The sequence below is a fragment of the Oncorhynchus nerka genome, linkage group LG4 (assembly GCF_034236695.1).
Source record: "Oncorhynchus nerka isolate Pitt River linkage group LG4, Oner_Uvic_2.0, whole genome shotgun sequence".
Lineage (NCBI taxonomy): Eukaryota > Metazoa > Chordata > Actinopteri > Salmoniformes > Salmonidae > Oncorhynchus > Oncorhynchus nerka.
The window spans coordinates 14,217,754-14,232,719 of NC_088399.1; the positions used below are offsets into that span (position 1 = coordinate 14,217,754).

General features: G+C 42.5%; 1 protein-coding gene across 1 annotated transcript in view; it reads left to right on the top strand.

The window, feature by feature from the left end:
* Positions 1–14,966, top strand: part of prrc1 (proline-rich coiled-coil 1) — a 35,349-nt gene that overhangs the window by 9,655 nt on the left and 10,728 nt on the right. Inside the window, 3 exon segments of the mRNA XM_029647171.2 lie at positions 2,549–2,668; positions 2,671–2,696; positions 9,310–9,412. Of these exon segments, the coding sequence (XP_029503031.2) occupies positions 2,549–2,668; positions 2,671–2,696; positions 9,310–9,412 (249 nt within the window).

Here is a 14,966-nt window from a genome sequence, read left to right on the forward strand (position 1 = left end):
ATGTCGATATGCCATAACAAATCCGCTGTTTCCAGCTACAATAGTCATTTACAACATTAACAATGTCTACATTGTATTTCTGATCAATTTGATGTTATTTTAATGGTCAAAAAAATTGCTTTTTTTTTCAAAAACAAGAATTTCTAAGTGACCCCAAATGTTTGAACGGTAGTGTATGTCTATGGAAGAGGTTGAGGATTACGAGGCTCCTAGGTTTTGTATTGAAGTCATTGTAGCCAGAGAAGGACGGAAGCTAGCTGTGCTCCGGCTACTCTATGGTGCTACAGTATTGCAAAACAGTGCATTTCTATCCATTATTTGGTGACATATTTAGTATAGTTTCACTATTTTTATGGAAAGTCATTTGAGGATGGTCCTTTGATGAGCCTCCAAAGGTCAAGTCACTCCGGTTCACATTGACCATGGCTTGTACAGAAAGTAGTAAATCAAGTTTTCCAACTCATCTGTCGATAGTACCTGCTAAATTCAGGGTATCAATGTTGTTGAGAAAAGTAGCAGAACTTTTGTAGTTCTGGATGGCTAACATGATCTATTTAAAAAATGGCACGGTAGAAAGGACTATCACCACATACTGAGCAGCTCACGTTATAAACAGACGCATGCTACATGGCAGACCAATCCAAACTCATCTCTTGGCATGTCCAGCCCATCCATTATCTCAGCCAATCATGGCTAGCAGGAAGGTTCCTGGCTTTTTCTGTGGCTAAACCAACTAGACTCGTAATTTAACCATTTGTATTTACAGATGGAATACTAGTTTGTTATTAAGGCACATGAACGTTTTTGATAAAGGTATGTTTACATTCAAATGCCTCTCCTGTGAAGTAGTGACGTGTGACATACGCCTAGTTTCCTGAAACTAATCACATTTCTCCCATGCCAAGGTAATCCATACACCTGACAGCATATCAAGTAGCTGATTTAACCATGATTATTACACATTTGCATCTTGTGCTGGGGACAAAAAATGTGCAGTTTTGTTACATAAAACAATGCCACAGATGTATCAAGTTGAGGGAGCATGCAATTGGCATGCTGACTGCAGGAATGTCCACCAGAGCTGTTGCCAGAGAATTGAATATTAATTTCTTAACCATAAGCCACCTCAATGTCGTTTTGAACAGAGTGCCCCATGGTGGGGTTATGGTATGGGCAAGCATAAGTTATGGACAACAAACACAATTAGCATTTTATCGATGGCAATTTGAATGCACCGAGATATCGTGACGAAATCCTGACGCCCATTGTCGTGCCGCTCATCCACCGCCATCACCTCATGTTTCAACATGATAATGCATGGCCCCATGTTGCAAGAATCTTTACACAATTCCTGATAGCTGAACATTTCCCAGTTCTTCCATGGCCTGCATCCTCACCAGACATGTCACCTGTTGATTTGATTTGAGCCTGTTTGGGATGCTCTGGTTCAACGTGTACGACAGCGTGTTCCAGTTCCCGCCAATATCCAGCAACTTCGCAAAGCCATTAAAGAGGAGTGGGACAATCAACAGCCTGATCAACTCTATGTGAAGGAGATGTCATGCTACATGAGGCAAATGGTGGTTACACCAGATACTGACTGGTTTTCTGATCCACGCCCCTCCCATTTTTTAAAAGATATCTGTGACTAACAGATGCAGATCTGTATTCCCAGTCAGGTGAAATTCATAGATTAAGGCCTAAATTAATTTATTTTAATTGACTGATTTGCTTATAGGGACTAAGTCAGTAAAATCATTGATATTGTTGGGTGTTATATTTTTGTTCAGTATTTTTTTTTTATATGGTGTTTTGTTTCATTCACACCTGCACTGTTGGAGCTCAGAGCTGAAGTATTTCACTACACTACAATTTACATGTGACTAATTTTAAAAAATACAAGCACTTTCACAGAGTGAGTAACATACTACCTCACAAACAAATGGGGCAATGCGTACACACACACTGGTTAAACATCACACCGGTGACACATTAAAATGGTTTGAATGTTTATTTGAGCCACGGTGTTTGTCTTTGAGGTGGGTGTGGTTTATGTATCCGTTTCTGCTGTTTACTTTGCATGAATAAATGTGTTTATCTAGTGTCTATTCTCTTGATTACATTGTTTTGTTACTGTGCAATTCCACCTGTTTTTGGTTGTCATTCTGTATGCCTATTGGATACAGCATGGGTATTTAAATCCAGGCCTCAAGGTCTGCTTTTTAATTATTTTTTTCTGACTGATTCCTGTCCTTAATTGGGCAGACCTTGGTGTCCAAGGTCTTAATCAGTCCCTGTTGAGAAGGAAAGGATGAGAACCTGCAGTGTTATTGTCCTCCAGGCCCTGATTTGAATACCACCAGTTTGGCCCCTTATGAACACAATTGTAAGAAAGCAGACCGCAACAGGGGACTACCTGAATGTGTCTGATAAACGCATGTTTTCGTTTTCTGTTGCGAAAACATTTCCATTTGGTGCCTAATGAACACAACCCTGGTATACAGTACGTTATGATGAGTGGTAACGGCATTCATGATGTCTCTTCCAGGGGTAGTATCCAACCCAATGGTGCAACAGCCAATGATGTCAGGGGGTCTAGATGCCGGCTCCCCCATCACCTTCCCTGAGGTCGAAAACGAGGACCCCCGCCTCGCTGTAGATGCCAACGCGGGGGTGGCATTTGGGGTTTCTTCAAGGTACGTCTTTTTCAGTAATTTCGGTAGGGCAGTGGATGTTTTTACGCACCTGACACTCTCAAAGTAATGTGAACACACACACAGTAGTGGACATCCGCATCGTGTTCATTAGGAGAATGTTTTTAAATGTTGTACAACGGAAATAGGCTTTTCTATTTCACAAGCCCAGGTTGGCCTTCCCTGTTTCAGTCCGTTTTCTTCGGTTTGATGTCTAATGAACACGACCCAGGAAACACAGCAGGGCTGCCTTTTTAAAAGCAGGAAACACTCACTAAACTAAAAACAGGACTAATGCTGTGTTTACGTGATACGAGGAAGATGGCAGGCGGTAAACCGGATGACATTGTTTTCAATGAGAGCACAACGGTAAATGCCATTAAGGCTGGCGGTGAATGCTGTCAGAAGCCACGGTAGACGGGACTTGCCGCCAGAGTTAAAATACTTAAACTTTTGCCATCTGCCGTAGCGTCATTTTCTTCCTGATGTTGATTTGCACTGTTTGCTGAAATCACTGTAGCAACACATACTGTCGTGCTGACTTGCTTTTGCCGTTAGTCTGTCTTTTGTGTCCCTCGTCAAAACGCAGCATAAGTCAATAGTGCAAAGACGGGCGGTGTCAGAGGAAGGCCAGAAAAACTGTCAAGAAAGCCAGCCAGGTCATAGACTTTTCTCTCTACTACTGCACGGCAAGCAGTACCAGAGTGCAAAGTATGGGACCAAAAGACTCCTAAACAGCTTCTACCCCCAAGCCATAATACTGCTGAAATATTTGTTTTATTTTTTATTAACCCATTCTCCACACCCCCTCTTTGGCGCACACACATTATTTACAGCTTTCTTTTGCTACATATATTTTACATATCACACTTTACATATTTTACATACTGTGCCTGGTACAGAAATCGCATAACACGAGGGACACAAAAGACCGACTAAATAACAACTACAGAAAATACAGTGCCACTGACACGGCCTGCTACCAAAACCTGCGGACTCTCCTTCTTTGTAGCCGACGCGAGTAAAACATTTAAACGTGTTAACCCTTGCAAGGCTGCAGGCCCAGACGGCATCCCCAGCCACGTCCTCAGAGTATGCGCAGACCAGCTGGCTGGTGTGTTTACGGACATGTTCAATCAATCCTTATCCCAGTCTGCTGTTCCCACATGCTTCAAGAGGGCCACCATTGTTCCTGTTCCCAAGAAAGCTAAGGAAACTGAGCTAAATGACTAAGGCCCCGTAGCACTCACTTCCGTCATCATGAAATGCTTTGAGAGACTAGTCAAGGACCATATCACCTCCAACCCACCTGACACCCTAGACCCACTCCAATTTCCGCCCCAATAGGTCCACAGACGACGCAATCGCAACCACACTGCACACTGCCCTAACCCATCTGGACAAGAGGAATACCTATGTGAGAATGCTGTTCATCGACTACAGCTCAGCATTTAACACCATAGTACACTCAAAGCTCGTCATCAAGCTCGAGACCCTGGGTCTCGACCCCGCCCTGTGCAACTGGGTACTGGACTTCCTGACGGGCCGCCCCCAGGTGGTGAGGGTAGGTAAAAAAACATCTCCACCCCGCTGATCCTCAACACTGGGGCCCCACAAGGGTGCGTTCTGAGCCCTCTCCTGTACTCCCTGTTCACCCACGACTGCGTGGCCATGCACGCCTCCAACTCAATCATCAAGTTTGCAGACGAAACTACAGTGGTAGGCTTGATTACCAACAACGACGAGACTGCCTACAGGGAGGAGGTGAGGGCCCTCTGAGTGTGGTGTCAGGAAAATAACCTCACACTCAACGTCAACAAAACAAAGGAGATGATCGTGGACTTCAGGAAACGGCAGAGGGAGCACCCCGCTATCTACATCGATGGGACAGTAGTGGAGAGTGTAGTAAGTTTTAGGTTCCTTGGCGTACACATCACGGACAAACTGAATTGGTCCACCCACACAGACAGCGCGGTAAAGAAGGCGCAGTAGCGCCTCTTCAACCTCAGGAGGCTGAAGAAATGCGGCTTGTCACCAAAAGCACTCTCACAAACTTTTACAGATGCACAATCGAGAGCATCCTGTCGGGCTGTATCACCGCCTGGTACGGAAACTGCTTCGTCCTCAACCGTAAGGCTCTCCAGAGGGTAGTGAGGTCAACACAACGCATCACCGGGGACAAACTACCTGCCCTCCAGGACACCTACACCCTCCGATATCACAGGAAGGCCATAAAGATCATCAAGGACAACAACCACCCGAGCCACTGCCTGTTCAGAAGGCGAGGTCAGTACAGGTGCATCAAAGCAGGGACCGAGAGACAGAAGCTGTTTTTCAATCTCAAGGCCATCAGACTGTTAAACAGCCACCACTAACATTGATTGGCTGCTGCCAACATACTGACTCAACTCCAGCCACTTTAATAATGGAAAAATTGGTGTAAAAAAATGATCACTAGCCACTTTAAACAATTCCACTTAATATAATGTTTACATACCCTACATTACTCATCTCATATGTATATACTGTACTCGATACCATCTACTGCATCTTGCCTATGCTGTTCTGTACCATCACTCATTCATATATTTTTATGTACATATTCTTCATCCCTTTACACTTGTGTGTATAAGGTAGTTGTTGTGACATTGTTAGGTTAGATTACTCGTTGGTTATTACTGCAGTGTCAGAACTAGAAGCACAAGCATTTTGCTACACTCGCATTAACATCTACTAACCATGTGTATGTGACAAATAAAAATGTATTTGAATACATTACCGAAGCGACTGCTGGAACAGTTAATCAAATGGCTACCCTGACTATTTGCACCGGCTCTATGCACTCACTGGCCTCTACCTACACATACTACACTGACACTCCAACACACACCGACTTATATTGACACCACTCACACATAAACACTCTTTCACTCTTCACATACACTGCTGCCACTCTGTTTATTATTAATCCTGACTGTCTAGACACTTTTATCGCTACCTACATGTACATATTACCTCAACTACCTCGTACCCCTGCACATTTGATTCAGTACCAGTACTCCTTGTATAAAGTCTCGTTATTGTTTATTTTATTGCGTTACTATTTTCTTGTTCATTTTTGGCACATTTTTCTTACTTTTTAACTCTGCATTGTTGGTTAAGGGCTGGTAAGTAAGCATTTCACGGTAAAGTCTACACCTGTTGTATTCGGCGCATGTGACATGAGTTCTTTGCTCTTAGAAAGCAGAATTGCATAGCGCGTTTCAACCTGATGTTTCAACCTATCAGGCATTCAGATCAATATGTCTTTGCACTGAGTTTCGTAAAACACCTTTCCTGCATATTAAACAGTTCCTTGTCTCTTTGTTCTGTCACAAAAGAGAAAAAACAAGTGAACTTTCCCAGCCTGTTTCCCCAGACACTGACGCCTTTACAACAAAAATCATGCTTTCTCCAATTTGAAATGAGTCGCGTACTAGTCGTGTCCGAGGAAACCCACCCCTTGACATTTAACTAAATCTCTTTAAGTCCACTTTATAAAACACTCACGGTCCTAATGTAATTTAGGCTGCTTTTACACAGGCAGCCCAATTATTTTGCCTAATTAGATTTGGTATTTTGACAATAATTGGGCAAAAGATCAGAAGTGGGGCTGCCTGTGTTTGTGCCAAAATGGATGTGTTACACGTCACAACCCCATTTTGTGTGATAAACCTTCAGTCAATGTCCTGCCAGAACCGAATCTCCTGTCGCTCAATACGCAACAGCCTGTATTGGGGAAACACTTTCCTGGTCGACACCCATAAATTGTATGCTAATGCTATCAGTGTTGCGTTAGATGACCAGTACGTCTGGTAATATCCAGGGCTGCAGCCCAAAGGGCTCCTTATTCTCTATGGGCCCTGGCCAAATGAAGTGCCTTATTAATGGGAATTGGGTGCCATTTCAGGTCTTCTTCCTCCTGTTCATCTGGCTGGCAAGGAGGACTGTGGTATGCCACAGACAGTTAGGGAGACAGTTGGGATCAGGAGCACAGCTTGTCTGATAATAAGTCCTAATTGTATCCATCCAGTCTCTACTGGGAATAAGGCCGAATGGTATCTATCCAGCAGGGTTTCTGTTAGGAAAATGTTGCGCCGTACATTTGACCGGCAACGTTTTAATTTACCAGACATTTTGAGAAATCTGCCGGACCCTTATGCATTGGGTGTGTAAACTGATTTTGGTTTTCACCCACGGGGCTCAGAATGACAGATCACATTTAGATTATGGTAATTATATTAACAGAACATGCAAGTTGAGGGTGCAACTATTTGCAGTCCTTCAAGCTGAATTCTGATGTGCACTTTGAACTGTCCACGTTTACTTTTCCTCAGCCAACAAGATGAGTAATGAACAGCTATATATATATATATATATATAAAATACACACACACACACAGTGGGGAAAACAAGTATTTGATACACTGCCAATTTTGCAGGTTTTCCTACTTACAAAGCACGTAGAGGTCGAATTTTTTTATCATAGGTACACTTCAACTGTAAGAGACTGAATCTAAAACAAAAATCCAGAAAATCATGTATGCTTTTTAAGTAATTAATTTGCATATTATTGCATGACACAAGTATTCAGTACTTTGTTGAAGCACCTTTGGCAGTGACTACAGCCTTGCGTCTTCTTGGGTATTATGCTACAAGCTTGGCACACCAGTGTTTGGGCAGTTTCTCCCATTCTTCTCTGCAGATCCTCTCAAGCTCTCAGGTTGGATGGGGAGCATCGCCGCACAGCTATTTTCAAGTCTCTCCAGAGATGTTCAATCGGGTTCAAGTCTGGGCTCTGGCTGGGCCACTCAAGGACATTGAGACCTGTCCCGAAGTCACACCTGCGTTGTCTTGGCTGTGTGCTTAGGGTCGTTGTCCTGTTGGAAGGTGAACCTTTGCCCCTGTCTGAGCACTCTGGAGCAGGTTTTCGATCCTGACTAATCTCCCAGTCCCTGCTGCTGAAAAACATCCCCACAGCATGATGCTGCCACCACCATACTTCACCGTAGGTATGGTATTGGCCAGGTGATGAGTGGTGCCTGGTTTCCTCCAGACGTGAAGCTTGGCATTCAGGCCAAAGAGTTCAATCTTGGTTTCATCAGACCAGAGAATCTTGTTTCTCATGTTCTGAGAGTCCTTTAGGTGCATTTTGGTAAACTCCAAGCGGGCTGTCACGTGCCTTACTGAGGAGTGGCTTCCGTCTGGCCGCTCTAACATAAAGGCCTGATTTGTTGAGTGCTGCAGAGATGGTTGTCATTCTGGAAGGTTCTCCCATCTCCACAGAGGAACTCCGGAGCTCTGTCAGAGTGACTGGTTGTTGGTCACCTCCCTGACCAAGGCCCTTCTCCCCTGATTGCTCAGTTTGGCCGGGCGGCCAGATCTAGGAAGAGTCTTGGTGGTTCCAAACTTTTTCAATTTAAGAATGATTGAGGTAACTGTGTTCTTTGGGACCTTCAATGCTGCATACATTTTTTTGGTACCTTTCCCCAGATCTGTGCCATGACACAATCCTGTCTCAACGCTCTACGGACAAACCCTTTGACCTCATGGGTTGGTTTTTGCTCTGACCGGAACTGTCAACTGTTGGACCTTTTCATATAGACAGGTGTGTGCCTTTCCAAATCACGTCTAATCAATTGAATTTACCACAAGTGGAAACATTGATGGAAGCAGGATGCACCTGAGCTCAAGTTCGAGTCTCATAGCACAGGGTCTGAATACCTATGTAAGTAAGTAAGGTATTTCTATTTTTTATTTTGAACAATTATCAAAAATGTCCAAATCTGTTTTCGCGTTGTCCGTATGGGTTATTGTGTGCATAGGTTGAGGATTTTTTATTTTAATGTAATCCCTTTTAGAAAAAAGCTGTAACGTAACAAAATGTGTATAAAGTGAAGGGGTCTGAATACTTTAAGAATGCACTGTATTGTACACACTCGCCAATTTAATTCCACAAAATTATACAAATTAACCTGTAGACCGATAAGCATGACCAGTCAAATGTATTTACATCGACTGGTTTTTTACATCAACTAATAGGCTAAAAAGCATTATCCCGGATAATTGGCCACTTCCAAATGTATCTGCTTTTTTTTATCGGCCAAATCCCCGGCTTTTACTGGCTAACGGAAACCCTGCCATCCAGTCTTGTTTGGGATTACATGCACATTGCGCACTGGCAGGTAGTCGGGCAGGCAGGCACAAACTGTTCGTTCAACAATTGGAACTGTTCAGGGTTCCCTCCACTTTGTTTTGTCCTGAAACCACCCCTGGTGTACGGACTCATGAGTTAGTGATGGTGTGTTTTTATTCAGTTACATTAGAATGCTTTTGAAACAACTGATGCAGAGTAAAGTAAAAAAGGTACTTTGAAACAGTCGCTTAGCCTAACTTAATTTCCTTCAAACATTGTACCACCTGTAGAAGTAATGAGCTATGATACTAATTAGCTTGGGTCATTAGCGCATTCATTGTCACACAAATTAACATAACGTCTTATTTCAACCAGTCCGTTAAGGGATGCAAATGACATCCAGCCTTAGAACACGTTTTAACTGTGTGTGTCCATCCTCAGGGCGTGGCAGGTAACCACATGGTAAAGACGGTCCTGGATAAGACCAAGCACTCAGTGGAATCCATGATCACCACTCTTGACCCGGGCATGGCTCCATACATCAGTAAGTCAACACCAACACCATTTATCATTAATTTAACAGTGGTGGAACTAGGGTTGGGGTTAATCAATTCAGGAACTGAAATTCCAATTTAGTAAATTAAAAAATACTTGCTTTTATCTTCCATGACTTCTCAATAAACCGAAAAGGAGAAGAAAAAAAATAACTTCCTGAATTGAGACTTACATTTCAATTGAGCCCAACCCAGTTGAAAACACACTAGCTAGCCAATGCTTACATCAATCCCTTTCTTTGAAATCCATTACAGGAACTATACAAGCGCACACTTTGGGGAGAAGGGTGGGGGATTGGGATGAAGCTTATCCATTGTCACCCTATATCTGCAAGCCAATGGGTGCGTCCCAAGTCACACCCTATTCCTATGGGCCCTGGACAAAAGTAGTGCACTATGTAGGGAATAGGGTGCCATTTGGGATGCAAACCATGTGTGCTGGTGCCAGAATGTTTTTTATTTAACTAGTCAAGTCAGTTAAGAACCAATTCTTATTTACAATGACATCCTACACCGGCCAAACCCCGATGCCGCTGGGCCAATTGTGCACTGTCCTATGGGACTCCCAATCACTGCCAGGTTAAAATCACAGAAATGCTCCTCCTCTAAATAAGAACTTGCCACTGACTTAAGTCTAAACGTTCCTTGCAGGATAAAATCGCTTGTTGAGTCTCTCGGTTTTCAAACTCGTCTTGGGCTAGCATGCACTCTCCATCATGGATATAGCGAATCGATAATGGGTGACTGTTTTAAACTACATTTTCTTTCTTTTGACCTTGTACTACATTAAATATAAACCCTCAACTGTTTTTCTTTAAATCCTGGTGCTGTAAACCCAGTGGTGTAAATTACTTAAGCTAAAACACTTTAAAGTACTACTCAAGTAGTTTTTGGGGGGCATCTACTTTTACTGTTTATATGTTTTACTACTTTTACTTTACCACATTCCTAAAGAAAATAATGTACTTTTCACTCCATACATTTTCCCTGAGACACAAGTACTCGTTACATTTTGAATGCTTAGCAGGACAGGAAAATGGTCCAATTCTCACGTACTTGTCCCTGGTCATCCTGACTACCTCTGATCTGGCGGACTCACTAAACAAACATGCTTTGTTTATAAATTATGTTTGAGTGTTGGTGTGTCCCTGGCTATCTGTAAAATAACTACAGTGGGGCAAAAAAGTATTTAATCAGCCACCAATTGTGCAAGTTCTCCCACTTAAAAAGATGAGAGAGGCCTGTAATTTTCATCATATGTACACTTCAACTATGACAGACAAAATGACAAATCACATTGTAGGATTTTTAATGAATTTATTTGCAAATTATGGTGGAAAATAAGTATTTGGTCAATAACAATAGTTTCTCAATACTTTGTTATATACCCTTTGTTGGTAATGACAGAGGTCAAACGTTTTCTGTAAGTTTTCACACACTGTTCGGGAATTTTGGCCCATTCCTCCATGCAAATCTCCTCTAGAGCAGTGATGTTTTGGGGCTGTTGCTGGGCAACGCGGACTTTCAACTCCCTCCAAAGATTTTCTATGGGGTTGAGATCTGGAGACTGGCTAGGCCACTCCAGGACCTTGAAATGCTTCTAATGTAGCCACTCCTGTCGTTGCCCGGGCGGTGTGTTTGGGATTATTGTCATGCTGAAAGACCCATCCACGTTTCATCTTCAATGACCTTGCTGATGGAAGGAGGTTTTCACTCAAAATCTCACGATACATGGCCCCATTCTTTCCTTTACATGGATCAGTCGTCCTGGTCCCTTTGCAGAAAAACAGCCCCAAAGCATGATGTTTCCACCCCCATGCTTCACAGTAGGTATGGTGTTCTTTGGATGCAACTCAGCATTCTTTGTCCTCCAAACACGACGAGTTCAGTTTTTACCAAAAAGTTATATTTTGGTTTCATCTGACCATATGACATTCTCCCAATCTTCTGGATCATCCAAATGCTCTCTAGCAAACTTCAGACGGCCCTGGACATGTACTGGCTTAAGCAGGGGGACACGTCTGGCACTGCAGGATTTGAGTCCCTGGCGGTGTAGTGTGTTACTGATGGTCATTCACTAGGTCCCCCCGTGTGGTTCTGGGATTTTTACTCACCGTTCTTGTGATCATTTTGACCCCACGGGGTGAGATCTTGCGTGGAGCCCCAGATCGAGGGAGATTATCAGTGGTCTTGTATGTTTTCCATTTCCTAATAATTGCTCCCACAGTTGATTTCTTCAAACCAAGCTGCTTAGCTATTGCAGATTCAGTCTTCCCAGCCTGGTGCAGGTCTACAATTTTGTTTCTGGTGTCCTTTGACAGCTCTTTGGTCTTGGCCATAGTGGAGTTTGGAGGGTGACTGTTTGAGGTTGTGGACAGGTGTCTTTTATACTGTTCTTTTATATAAGTTCAAACAGGTGCCATTAATACAGGTAACAAGTGGAGGACAGAAGAAGTTACAGGTCTGTGAGAGCCAGAAATCGTGCTTGTATGTAGGTGACCAAATACTTATTTTCCACCATAATTTGCAAATAAATTCACTAAAAATCCTACAATGTGATTTTATGGATTTTTTTCTTCTCATTTTGTCTGTCATAGTTGAAGTGTACCTATGATGAAAATTACAGGCCTAATCTTTTTAAGTGGGAGAACTTGCACAATTGGTGGCTGACTAAATACTTTTTTGCCCCACTGTAACTTTCCCTTCTGTTTGCTTTATGTAAGGAATTTGAAATGTTGTATACTTTTACTTTTGATACTTAAGTACATTTTTTAAATTACATTTACTTTTGATACTTGCATATATTTAAAACCAAATACTTTTGGAATTTTACTCTAGTAGTATTTCACTTTTACTTTAGTAATTTTCTATTAAGGTATCTTTTACTCTTACAATTGGGTACTTTTTCCACCACTGCTGTAAACCCACTGGGTGTGCAGTCTTTTCTTTATTTCCAGCTTTAACATTTCATTGTTAAATGTTATCATTTCAGTCAGGTTGTACCCACAGATGTAGCCTTTTGAATATTATTATAGATAAAAATGCATCCTCCAATTGCAACATCTGCCTATGCCCACAAGAAACTTGTTTATATTTAATACCCTCAAACACAGTTGGGCATACGCTAACTAATTTCAAAATAGGCCATTATCACTGTCAATCATGATTTATTTATTTTCTCATGTTTTTCCAGTCAAACTGCATGCAAACTATAAGCCTTTCTTACGTGTTTTCTGTTTAAATCAAAGCATTTCCTGCGGAGCGCGCTGTTGTGTTTTGGCCTCATGAGGAAAATGTTTTACTGTCCAGCTTCAGATAAGAAATGACTGAGGTGGTGTTTTTGGTTTAACATATTATAGGCAAACTGTGCTACAGTAGGTCCTATATACTATTCTATTTGGGTCTGTTATGTAAAATACGAATGAATCATTAGCCTATGTGATCTTGCAAGACATTGATTCAGCTTTTATCTAACTTGACTAAACCAGCATCAAGTCTTCTATTTGTAGTTAGTGATGAGTAGGACTATTAGGCAACAGATCTTGAGTTATTTTATGCGTTTTGAGCGCTCCTCTAATCCTGGTGCTGTAAGGACAGCAACGTAACCAAGTGGTCATCGTTCTGGGTTCCACTGTATTTATAATGAACATTAAGGCAGCCATAGTGAATTTGGATTCGGTTCATGTGATGGATCAGTTTGTCTGCATATGCAATAGAGGTGTTTCTGTAAGCTAAGCAATCGGACAGTAGGGCGAATTCAAGTACGTCGTACAAGAGTTCCAAGTCCGTAACAAACTGTTTTGAGGACAGCTGTTTGTGCAACCCCTGATAGAGTTTTCTGTCTGTGGCTGTTCTGGTTACGTCTGCACAAGCCTGTAGTTATTCATCATTCACTCCACCACCAGAGTGAGAGAAGATGGGGAATAAACCACTATTTACCTCTGGGCTGCTATAGCCTACATATTTATTTAGTTTGTCATTCCATTGTTTTCATGGAAGGTTTGTGGTAATTATAATTTATCAAAATACATTTTCCAGAATTACACTATATATACAAAAGTATGTGGACACCCCTTAAAATTAGTAGATTTGGCTATTTCAGCCACACCCATTGCTGAGATGCGTGTAAAATCGAGCACAGTCATGCAATCTCCCTAGACAAATATTGGCAGTAAAATGGTCTCACTGAAGAACTCAGTGACTTATAAGTCAGTTCGTCAAATTTCTCCTCTGCTAGAGCTTCCCCGGTCAACTTAGTGCTGTTATTGTGAAATGGAAACGTTAGGAGCAACAACGACTCAGGCTCGAAGTAGTAGGCCTCACAAGCTCACAGAACGGGACCTGCTGAAGCGTGTAACACGTAAAAATGGTCTGTCCTTGGTTGCAACACTCACTATCAAGTTCCAAACTGCCTCTGGAAGCAGCATCAGCACAATAACTGTTCGTTGGGAGCTTCATGAAATGAGTTTCCATGGCCGAGCAGCCGCACACGGGCCTAAGATCACCATGCGCAAAGCCAAGTGTCGGCAGGAGTGGTGTAAATTTCGGCGCCAATGGACTTTTATTTTTCATGGCTCTGGCTAGGCCCCTTAGTTCCAGTGAAGGGAAATCTGAACACTACAGCATACAATGACATTCTAGACGATACTGTGCTTCCAGCTTTGTGGCAACAGTTTGGGGAAGGCCCTTTACTGTTTCAGCATGACAATGCCCCTGTGCACAAAGCGAGGTCCATACAGAAATGGTTTGTCGATCGGTGTGGAAGAACTTGACTAGCCTGCACACAGCCTTGACCGCAACCCCATCGAACACCTTTTGGAATGAATTGGAATGCCAACTGCGAGCCAGGCCTAATCGCCCAACATCAGTGCTCGACCTCACGAATGCGCTTGTGGCTGAATGGAAGCAAATCCCCACAGCAATGTTCCTAGTGGAAAGCCTTCCCTGAAGAGGGGAGGCTGTTATAGTAGCAAATGGGTGACCAACTCCATACATTTTGAAATTAGATGTTCGACAAGTAGGTGTCCACATACTTTTGGTCATGTAGTGTATTTTTACCATGCATCTCTGGGTCGTCTCAAATTGGGGAAAAAAGTGAGGTCCTCCCGCTACGGCTGCATTACATCCCTGGTTAACAGTTAAATCAGGTGGTGTTCATTCTGATGCACCAAAAGACCAAGTCTAAACACTGAGTCTCCAGGTTCAGGATTGGATGAGCCCTGCCTTTAAAATGTACCAGCTCTCTTTTTCTATTGAGATGTCCTGGCAAACAGGCAGCGGTACAATGATCCGGGCAAGTCAACCTTGAGACACAAACAGGCATGATTTAACAATATAGGCTACACACATTGGCATCAGCGACTCAATTGCATTTTCAGCAGTTGAATACAGAGTGATAGAGTTCTCAGTGGAATGTCTGTCAATCTGATGGAAACATTTCTCTGGACTATCAATGGTTTCAGGGGTATAGGGCTCATAGAATATAGAATGAATTAGAATGAATAAAAATAAAAGATTGGGAGGATTGATGTAGAGAAGTTAATG